Source organism: Tenrec ecaudatus, chromosome 1, assembly GCF_050624435.1.
Source record: "Tenrec ecaudatus isolate mTenEca1 chromosome 1, mTenEca1.hap1, whole genome shotgun sequence".
NCBI lineage: Eukaryota > Metazoa > Chordata > Mammalia > Afrosoricida > Tenrecidae > Tenrec > Tenrec ecaudatus.
The window spans coordinates 124,465,778-124,477,331 of record NC_134530.1 but is presented as its reverse complement, the minus strand read 5'-3'; the positions used below and the strand labels follow the sequence as shown (position 1 = coordinate 124,477,331).

Genomic DNA, 11,554 nt, shown 5'->3' with positions numbered 1-11,554 from the left:
TGGGATCTTACTTGTCCTGAGAAGTCTTCTGTAGTCTTCAGCCCGTGGCAAGCTATGGCTTCGCTCTCATACAGTAGCCTTCTCCACCCATTAACTTACTAAACACTAAAAGACTGTTTTTTTACCCCCTTGGTTTTCCTCACTAGGCTAGCTCATGTAACTACAGATCATGCAATTGCATCAATAATCTGTTGAAAATGTTAATTTAGAAAAGGGATTCTAAACTAAAGAATTTACCTTTGACAAACGTTAGAGAAATTGAGAGTTAGCAACTATGCCGTCGGTGAGAGGCTAATTCTACCAAGGGAGTTCCTGAGTGGTACAACTGGCTAATGCACGCAGCTGCGAGCTGAAAGGTTGGGGACTCGCGTCAACCCAGAAGCCCTTTGGGGGAACGCCCTGGGGCTCTGCCGCTGGAACAGCAGTTACTGTCAGACCTGCGGAGCACAGCTCTACTCTGACACATGGCCGGTCATCATGAGTCCAGAGCCAAAGCACCTGCAATGGGTGACATCTACGACATCGCATCATCCGAAGGGCAACGTTCATCAATACATGTAGGAATCCAAGATTTTACACCCTAGTAGCAGTTTCTGGAAAAGGTGTTCATCTTTGCCTTTCTACCAAAACTACAGACTGAAAGATAATCTGATTTAAAATATATATGAAGGGTGGATAGGGAACTGAGAATGAGTGTGCACAGGCACACACACACACATACTCAGGCACACAATTTAACTCACCAATGCCCTCAATTGCCTCATATATGCACGTAAAAGTTCATGTTTATTGCAGGACCAGTTCTAAACTATGCCTAACCCAGAAAGGAAAATGATCAAGTAACTGTGGGGGGGTCTCTCACCAGGAAAGACGGGAAATGTCTTCTTCTGAACAGGGCAGACGCCTCTCTCCGGATAGCCCAAAAGAGAGGCGCAGGGGATTCCATTCCTCTTGGGATTAGTAACTCTGAGCGTGCCTGTGTCACACTTTGGGGAATGTGAATTGTTGGGAAAGATGTTTTTCCAAAAGCTCAGCTCTCAGCCCCAGCCACTCCAATCTAAGTATGCTCATTCGTAGATGAGCACTGTGTAAATGGACACAAGCACAGTGAATTTTATTGTTAAATTACAATGTACCACACGCAGAACAAAGATTACTGGCTGTGCATTCGCATTTTAAATTCTTGAATAATAAACAAGTGAACAAGTGATCAATTAGGAAAGAAAGCTCAAAGCTAGGAATTCCTTACAAGTCTTCTGATTTCTCTATTAATTATAGAAAACATGCTCAAATTTTTTAGAAAACCTTGCCCCCCTACATGTTAATAAATAAACTATAATGGGAAAGACTCCCTTGATATTCAGGCCAGACTGTGTCTGGCTAATACTATTATCATGTGGATATAATATATGCATCCAAAAATAACAGGGTGGCATAGTTTAAATTTTTCCCAAAACTTAACACTATTAATGCTGAGTTTCCAGTTCCAGAATGGTCCATTCCCCTTGGGGAGAACAACTCTCAGAGGAAAAACTGGCCATGGTGATGCTTGCGGAGGAGTCATCAAATGGAGATGTTCTTTCGCTCCATCTGTTCAAAGTGTCAACATGTGCTTGACCCTGAGGTTTTGAACTGTCTCGTGCTAAAAGTAGTGTCTGGTTGATTAGGTACTGTGCTAGATTTAAGTCTTCAGGAACAGAATTTGTAATATTCAAGTTGGAATCTTCTTCAGAGAGCAGCTGCTTTAGCAGAGTCCAATCCTGTTTGGCAAAGTGCTGATCTTCAAAATTTATGTCCACAAAGTGTGAGTCTGACTCCACTTCCGGCTCACAAGCTTCCACTACATCCAGCTCATGTATCGGAGAGAGGGTGTTTGAAGGCCGGTGGGCAGACATGCAGGCTTGGGCCAGTGTGCCACAATCATCTATGTCTCCTGGAATAATTCATAATACTACACAATGTAAAAATCGCACATGTTGTTACCCCTCAGAGTTTTGAAGATCAATATTAGCACAAATCAACAGTGATAATCCGAGAAAAAAACAGAGAATCGGAAAAATAATATTCGTACAAAATTGGTGGGATTCTTGAGGCAATTCTTTTTCTATGTCAAAAACAAAACAAAACAAAACAAAACAAAACAATCCCAACCAACTCAAGGGCACAGTTTAGCAGCATGTAGGCAGGCATGTAGGCAACTAACAATGATTCTCCACATTTTAATTTGAGAACTGGTGATACAGAAAACAAGAAATAGTTTAAACATAAACGCAAAATGGCACACAGATATCTAATTCACTACAATCTGAGCTAAAGAAGAAAAAAACACCATGTGATAATCTCATGTTGACTTGGAGAATAAGTCCATTTTCTCTAAAAGCTTACTAGTAGATTGCACATGCACAGGCGGATGCAAGCAAGGACAGACAAACAAGAAGCAGGACTTTCAGAGCTCTCCACATTCTTTTGCTTTTGCTGAACAGGGACTAGATTCGTGTTTTGTTTTGTTTTTTTTTTGTAGTCCTGATACACAATAGCTACTCAGTCAGTCACTATTGCATATTTTGGGCTTGGGTCATTGGTTAGAATTACTGTGGTGAGGAAGACAAGCACATAAAACACCTAGGAAATCAACGAAACATATGCAATAAGCCTGGGCTTTTTTTCTATTATATAATCATTGCTTTTAAATATAGTCTCTTTTAGTAAATTTGTCTTTATATTTGAAAATTTTAGAATATAACTAGTGTTCCTGAAAGTCTTAATCTCTGTAAAATGTATATAAATTGTACTATTTAATCCAGTTGTTAAAATAGCTGCTTTCTAGTTACACATTCCTATAGTTATTGCACGGCCCTCTTAGACATATAATAGTAGAGTCCACAAATAATGTCTAATGATAACAAAAATCTGAATAATCAAGAATTCCTGTTAAATTAGATGTGAATTAAATAATAGCAAACTGAGTTCTTTATTCCTTCATGTAAAATCCCTTACATTAGATCTGTCTAGTGGACAACCCCCAATTTTGTTTTTATTAGATCTTACTTCTTCACTTGGACGTTAAATAAACAATAGGGAATAGCTAAGCTGTTTTTCATATTCCTAAGAAATTTAAGTTTTCCTTCAAAATTTAAATCTGTTGCTTAACTCTTCACCCTACCTAGCTAAAATATAACATTTAGGGCTACGTATGACTTTAAAATTCTACAAACTCATTTTTTTCTTAGGATTTAGCATTTCTATTTCTGTACATTACCTGCAGACAAAGCAATATTGGCTTTTTCGGTAGCTGTGGGATGGCTCTCTTTCACTTGACCTTCCTGAGGCAGAACTTGACTCCGGCCGGAGTCTACAGATTTTGCTGAGCTGTTCTTTGGCATGTCAGCATTGGGTTCTCGCTGATGAAGCTCCAAATGACACGGTCTTTCTTGATTTCTCATATCACTATCTGAAAGTTTGCTAAGTAGCTGGAAATCACTATTTGCATCCCTTCCAATGCTGACTTTGGAATCTTCTGGAAGAAGCTGCCTGTCTCCTTCAGACAGGGCATGGATGGCAGCCTTCTTAGTTTCTGTGGCAGAAGCACTCTGTGGCCCTTTTCTTGAAGCGCCAATGCTACTAAGAGCCAAGACAGGGTTTTCATTGTGATGGACATGATTGGTTGTTTCTTGTTTACCTCTCCAAGCACTGTTTTCCCTTTCCTTTGAGTATCTAGAGTAGCAGGCGCTTCTACTACGATGCTCGCCAGAAACGCCATCGAAAACATCGGGAGGCGAAAGGCGATCTACAGAAGGCTGCCAAGGAGTATGGGCTTCCCCTTCATCAGACCCCAGCTCATCACACTCATCTACTGAGAGTAAAACGGATCTCTTGAATTGCTTAGTTGCGGAAAACTCAGGACGTTCATTTTCAGCTGCGTCTTCGAACGCTAGGTTAACGATGCCCTGGAACTGCTGGGGAGCCTGTGGAAAGCTGTCCGCAGCATTGTCCGTTTCGGACCGGTCATCTTCCGTTTCGTCTGCGGAGGAAGAGACCGGGTCTGTTTCCTGGGCGCCCTGGCCACTACTGCCTCGAGGGCTGTTTGCTTTCTCCCTGGGGTGGCCGGCTGCAGAACGAGGCCACGGGCCCGGCCTTTTCCTGGGAATCTCGTCGTCACTTGTGGAATTAACCTGGAAAAGATCACTGCTACTCTGCTTTTTCATTCTGACTTCAATTCTTAAATTGCTGTCATATATTTTCAATTCTTCGGGAGTACTGGTATCACTGCTGCTTCTTCCAAGAAAGTCGTGGCACAGCACCGTGCCGCATTTGGAAACGCCCCTGTCGTTGGACCCGTCATCATCCTGAGAGCCGCCCGCATCGTAGTCTTCAGAGCGGGGCTTGATGTCGTCAGAGGAGGTGGTAGCGCTGCCAGAATCAGATTCAGGGCTCTCTCTGGGATGCAGAACACTGGGACTCAAACTCCAGGGACCCGTGAACGGAGCCTCTAAAGTTTTGTGGCTCTCTGGCATTTCTGTGGCTCCCGTATGTTTAGGAGAATTTTTCCCTGATCTTTGTTCTGAAAAGCATTTAGAAGAAAGATCTGAGCCTGCTGCCGCAAGCCTGTCATTATGTACGGCCTGCTTCTCAGGCGGGTGACTAGGAATTCTCAGGCCTTCTACGAGAACTTTGCACTTTGGGTCATTGGGAACAGAACTTAAAGCAGCATTTGTCCTTTCAGGGGCACAAGGTGAAACCGCCCTCACATCTGCAAGGGCTGAGTTCTGGTTTGCGTCTTTTCTCCCCACTTGGTTCCCCCCCTCTGACATCAAGCATATTTGTTCTTTATTTGTTGGGTCTAATGCAGAAGTTAGATTAGAGTTCAAGGAGTTTTCCTTTGGCTTCGACATCGTGAACTTCGGGGTGGCGGAGCGATGGAAATTTGAATCAGTACTATCGCTCCCACTGGCCGGTGAAGGTCTTTTACAGGCACGGTCATGACCTGTTGCTTGGTGGTCAGGAAATTCGGTTTCACTTTTACGTGCGGAAATCTGTTTGGACTGTAGTTCGTGCTGCACTAGTTTATCCAGCTTTGCAATGTTCTGGTATTCTACCCCCAGTTTCTCCTTTTCTGGATTGTTTAATGGCTTTTGTGGGTGGGGTTGCTGTGTAGCCACTTCTGCCCCATTGACTTCCGGTGTAAGGCGCATTACAGGCGTGCGAGACTTCTGCTCAGAAACACTGTCTTTATCATCATCATCATCACCATCGCATCCCTCACGAAGCATACTTTTTTGGACAGATGTTTCACTTTCTAAAGGCCTTTGAGAAGACTGTGTCTTTAAGGTAACCTGTCCTGGAAGCGGCTTCTGTTTCGTTTCTTTATTATGCCCACTTTCCCCTTTCTTTGACTGACTGAGGCTTTTAGGCATGGCCACAATTTTTGCATTAACCTGAGGCAAAGTCGTGAGTCCCTGCTTGACCGTCTTTCTCTTAGGGGTCTGTTTATCTGCAGCTGCACGGTGATGCAACTTTATCCCATTTTCTTCAGACTGCCTTGAAGACACTGAAGATTTTAGCGAATTTGGTGACTCTCCTTGATAACCTGAGAAAAGAAAGTTGGAAAAGTTTCACTCCAGTTTGTGAAAGAATGGCAGTATTTGCTTTTAAACTACTTAAAAAATAAAATTAATGACGTAATGAAATGGTAACACGTCTATGAGCAAATGACCGTTAAGGATTCGGGGTTAGTGACGTGACAGTAAGGAGCCCTGCAGGTACGCCGGTGAAGTGCTTGGATGCCAACCAAAGGCCACTGGTGTGGACAAACTATAGACGTTCTGTGGGAAAATATGCGCTCATCTACTTCCCTAAAGATTACAGCCTTGGAAACTCGACCAGGGGGCTCTGCCCTGCTCTCCAGGGTCCCTGTGAATCAGTCAACTTGATGGCTGTTAGGTTTTCTACCAACTTGGATACAACTGTGGGAAGATAGGGAGGAGTCCAACCTCCCAGTCAGGACACTGTCTGATGGCGACGTCTGGGGGTGTGGACTATTTCGAAGAGGCACTGTGGGGAACTGGGCTCTCTTATGCCTCTCTTCTTCCTGCTCGCTTGGATCCAGTCTGGCTGTGAGGACCAGTGGCCTTGCAGCCTGCGCACTCTGGGAAGCACAGCGTCCTGTCATGTTACTGTTTCATATTGGATCCATGCAATCCTGCACCCCTGGCCTATGATCTCCCAGTTTGTCATTTCTCCTTCCTGCTTCATCTGCTGGTGGCTATTTGAGTTTGCAGGGGCCTCCAGCTACCATCTGACCCAGGGACTTGAGGTGGACTAGGTTGGGCCACTTCCTTGATGCAAATTTCTTTCTTGATATAAAGTTCTTTTTTATACATAACGAATGTCACGGTTTTGTTTTTCTAGAAAACTCAGCCAAAACACAATGGCAATTAGTTGGAACATGATAGATTTTTTTAAAAAGAAAAGGCTTATCTTTTAAAAAACATAGGGTCTTAGCATTCCAAGGTCTTAGTAAATATTGAAATAGGATATCTCTTGCTCAAGAACAAAAGCCTTGATCTGCTGCTGGAAGTAGATTTACATACATAACTACATGGGGGTAGATCCCCCCACCTTTCCCAAAAGTGCAAGAAGAATCTTCTTCCCTTTGAAATTTTGAACAAAAAGACTGTGTTCTCTATAGTAAAGGAAAGAGTCAGGCTATTTATTAAATGCCCCCAGCCCAAAGGCACTGCCATGGAGTTGATGCTGACTCAGAGGGACCTTCTATACAGGACAGGGTTGACCCTGTGGGTTTCTGAGACTGTAACTGTTTACGGGAGTAGAAAGATCCATCTTAAATGAAATAAGGACATTCAAATTGTAAACAAAATTTATTTACTTTTTGTAACCAGTTGATTATTGACGTAGTTCATGCAGGTTCTTGTTAAGTGCCATCAAGCCGAGTCAATTCCAACTCATAGCAGCCTAACAGGACCGAGTAAAATCTAAAGCGAACTCACTGCCATCCAGCTGATTCCAACTTATGAACTGCCGCCACACGATTCTCTTTATGGAAGCAGAGCAGCACCAGAACTTTGCCTGCTGAGCCACTGAATGGGGTTGGGATTGCCAACCTAAGGTTACCAGCTAGGTACTCAACCAGCTGTACCACAGGGGCCCCTTCATTAAGGATAACAATGGAGACAAACAGTGGACACTGACACTGGTGAATGGAAGGAAAGAGGGATTCATTTTGAGAACCCATTTGTTTATAATTAGCTAATATCTTAGAGATGATATTTTGGGCACTCAAATCTGTCTAATAGGATTAACATGTTTTAAAGTCTTAAATTTTAGCTTAATTACTAGAATAAGAGTAATATTACTCTGTATTATTTTTAAATGAGCCTTTGGTATTTACATATCCAACTCAATTTTAAAAAATAGTTTTACAAACTACTCTTACCTAAGTGAATGCTTAATGTATAAGGCAAATAATTAAAAAAACCATTTATTATGCTTAGCAATATTATATAATCTGATCAGTACTCTTTAGGTATATATACGGGGATCACCGCCCCAGGTGTAACCACCCAGGGATCCTTTTTTCCTCCCTTCCTGGCTTCTAATCTTTTTTTAAAAAATTAATCACTTTATTGAGGGGGAGGGGGCTCTTACAAATCTTCTAACAATCCATCATTCAATAGTGTTAAGCACACTTGTATTCATGTTGCCATCAACATTTCTGAAACAATTTCCTTCTACCTGAGCCCTTGGTATCAGCTCCTCTTTTCCCCTCTCCCGACCACACCCTCTTACCCTTGGGAATTCTTGATCACTTATATTTCATTGTTGTTATGTTGTAATCGTTTTATTAGGGGTTCATACAACTCTTATCACAATCCATACACACATCAATTGTGTAAAGCACATTTGAACATTCATTGCCCTCTTCATTCTCAAAGCATTTCATCTCCACCTAAGCCCCCGCCCAGGGATCTTACAGTTATCAATAAGACCTTCAAGAAAGGGGTATATCTAAAAGGTCTAGAAATGCAGATAAGCTAGTGATACTCTCAATTACGTCTCCCGCAATAGATAATAAAAACAACCAAATGTACACACCAAAATTAATAGTATAAAATCTCATCTGTATATTGTGAAATGAGTACACTACGTTATATTTGGCTTATTTGCATTGGAAGTTCACGGTTAAAGTTTGTTTGCCCAACTTAAGTAAGTTGTACTCAGGATACCCCATACTGTCTCAGCTTTACCTTGGGCTTTAGCGAGGTTACATGGTGCACTCTTTGTCCTGTGCTGAGGTGGGACACATCCGTTGCCATGTCCCCTTTTCTTCAAAATTGCCTGTGGTACTGGATCGCTAGGTCCTTTGCCAGTTACCTTCTTTAGCACACTGGGAAAAATGATTTGCATTCAATATTAACTCTTAAGAGGCCCACACATGATATGCACATTTTTTTCTCAAGGGAAATAATACACAATGCATTTATTTTTTGAAAGCAGAAAAACCATGTGCATGTAAGACACAAGTGCTGCAAGAGCAATCTAAGGTATTCCATCATTGTGCATAAATATACAATTTCTTTTCAGAGAAAAATCATTCTAAAATATCATTGTACAAATATACTAAATTCTTTTTCCCCACTAAATTCTTTTAACAGATAACTTTAACATATTTATCTATAAATTAGTACAAAAACAATTTTCAGAAAAAGCATAACATGGAATGAAGGTAACCTAGGTAACCTACCTGTTATTCCTATTAGTTTCTTGTTCATGAATGCTTTTTTTATTGGGAATTCCATTGGTAGCCCTTGAAACGGGTCGAGATTTTACTGGTGTAAATTAAGAGAAAGTGAGTCACAAAATAAAACGTATTATATACATAGTAATTACATATAAATATAATTATGTGTCAGATACTCTAAACAAAATTAAATTAGTTTTTAATTTAGAAAAATAGTTACATTATCTCTTGGTTTGCAGAATACATGAAAAAATATATTTATGGCATTTAAAACAAATAACATTCCAAACTGAGGCTCATTTTTCCCTAGGATCTTTCGCTATTAGGAGCTATTAGGAATTAGAGCGGTAAAACCCACCTACAGAAGAAGTTCTGACACTTTCCACGCTGGTTTTCGCTGTCTGTCTTTGAGAGTCACAAAAAGATAGCTTATGATCTGATGGCTTTTCTCCTATTGGTCCATTTTCTTTTGGGTCGTCCAGACCTTCATTAGGAATCAGGAATTCCAGGCTTGCATTGGTGGACTTGCTGTCGGGCCCTGTGCTGCTGAGAACTGGAGACGCCTGCCCTGTTGTTTTCTTCAAAGGCTTTGCTTTGGCATGAGTGTTTACGTTTCTGGGGAGGACCTTGGGCCTGGCACCTGCCATTTGCCCTTCCTGATTTTTCACTCCTTTTGCATTTATTGAGTTCTTCTGTCTATGTGCTGCTGCTGCTGATCTTTCCACAGCTTGTCTCGGGCACATGTTTTCTGACTTCGCGTTAATATCACCATTGTCTGTTTTGGGCTTAATTATAGCTCTAGGCTTCCCCCCAGTTTTGAAATCTTTTGTAATCTGCAATGCTATTTTTGTACCATTTTTTCCCTTTAACTCATCATGCTTCAAAGTACTGCTTAAAGTATTTCTATTGGCGTTTGATGAATGTCCTGATGCTCCTAATCCATCGGATTTCATCGTTTGTTTAGGAGAGGGCGAACTCCAGCACTCCTTCTTGTTATTTCCCCTCCAAGACTTGTTCTTTACAACGCCAGAGTCAGAAACTTGTCTCCTTTGCTACAAAAAGAAAGAAAAGTATTTGGCAAATTGACTAACATTTTACCACTCAGTCTTTGATATAAAACACTTATGCTTGAATAACCCAGCTTTTCAAAGGAGAGGGAAAACAAAAGGAACCACGCTTACGCTATGATTTAGGCTCACTTAAAACATAAACGATCTTAGAAGGCTATTTCAGTTCGTTTCACATTACTTCCATCAGATCTGAACTACGAGCTAAGTTGCTTGTTTGGGAGGCCCACGGTTATGATTCAAGAGGCTATGGCAGAGCTAATATCGAAAGGGCTTCGGCCGCCCTCGGTGAGTAACAGCCAGTATGCTTTGATGCTTCGCTCCTGGATTTGGTGGCAAGCCCTTTCTTACACCACCTCACTTCATCCTGACAACAACTTCACAGGAGAGCTTCTCCCGAAGACTCAGGCAGCTGTGTGACACATGCCAGGCCTAGTTGGGGAAGGGTGGAAGGAGGACTCGAACCCATGAGTTCCTACTCGAGCAGAGAGTTGCCCAGATGATACAATTAGCTGGACGTCGCCATGCTTTTCACCCACCATTCTCTCTTCAGCGCTACCCCAATGCCTGCGATTTTATCATACAGGCTTAACCCTCTTTGGTCACGCTTGTTTGTTTCTTGGAGTCCTCCTTAAAAAAAAAAGCCCCCCAAGCCCCTGGGGAAGACATGCATTACATCCGAAATGTCTGCGTGGCAGCACAGTGCTGACCGGATGAGGGCAGGACGGGTGGGAAAGGGAAGACAGAAGGGCACTGAGGACAAACACAACCGCTCGATCCTTCTGCTTAGAACCGACCTGGACACTGAAGACCAGCGTATAAAGGGTTGGGAGAGATTTTTGAAGAATACATTTTGGAGATTTATATGAAGATACTTGGACAGCTGTGTAAGACTGTACAGGCGTGGAGCACAGTCTGTGTTGTTTTCATCTATTTAATCCTTAGAAAGGCCAAAGAGGCTTGGGCCTCATATTTGGTTATCATGAGCAAATCATAGCTCCAAAAAACCCCAACTATTTTCAACCTTAAAACCAGGCAGACTTGCAGAGTCTACTTTGGATTTCTTTTTCTACACTGAAGCATTATGCTCTGTAGCAATTAAACTCCTTGGGAAGTTTCACATGAACCTAATACAGCATAACAAGGATTCAAGATGCACACGTCTCTGAGTAGAGACAATGCCTGATATAAGTTTGTCAAGTGTTCACACATCCCTTACGTGTGAATGGCCTACTGGGAGAGGTCACTGGAGTTCTACTGATGCAAATGAAGACCAAGAGGGTTACCCCCTTAGTATGCCTCTTCGACACCCTTTCAGCTTTCATGGATTCCTCTTTAAAACATTTTTTAAATTAAAAAATATGTAAATATAATTAAAAGAAGACAGGATAGTATAATAAACCCCCTTGTGCCCATTATCCAGCTTTAACCAATTTCAACTCACGGTCAATTGTGTTTCATATTTACTCACCCCCCCATTACATTTTAAAATAACTTCTAGAAAGCAGATAATTTTATCAAGTATTTCAGTACCAGCCACTTTTCCTAACTTTTCCTATCTTATCACACTAATGTTCTCCTCTCTCTCAAAGATTCCATGTCTCTTTGGAGAACACATGATTCATTTCATGTGTATCGGGGACTTATCCATGCCAGGTTACTGTACATAAGTGACTGCACTTTGTATTACTCCACCAGCCTCGGACCAATGCTCTGAAGGTCTTGTCCA

At 41.8% G+C, this 11,554-nt stretch overlaps 1 protein-coding gene across 2 annotated transcripts in view; it reads right to left on the bottom strand.

The window, feature by feature from the left end:
- Positions 1–1,024: 1,024 nt before the first annotated feature.
- The window catches only part of BTBD8 (BTB domain containing 8), a 99,799-nt gene continuing 89,269 nt past the window's right edge, over positions 1,025–11,554 (bottom strand). The window contains exons 14-18 of one of the 2 annotated variants that reach the window (XM_075558397.1): positions 9,117–9,810; positions 8,762–8,846; positions 8,265–8,404; positions 3,260–5,587; positions 1,025–1,933 (exon numbers count right to left, since the gene is read on the bottom strand). In XM_075558397.1, the coding sequence (XP_075414512.1) occupies positions 1,467–1,933; positions 3,260–5,587; positions 8,265–8,404; positions 8,762–8,846; positions 9,117–9,810 (3,714 nt within the window). In that variant the 3' untranslated portion in view covers positions 1,025–1,466. Of the gene's footprint in view, positions 5,588–8,264; positions 8,405–8,761; positions 8,847–9,116; positions 9,811–11,554 lie in introns of both variants that reach the window. The other variant, XM_075558389.1, reaches the window with a different exon arrangement.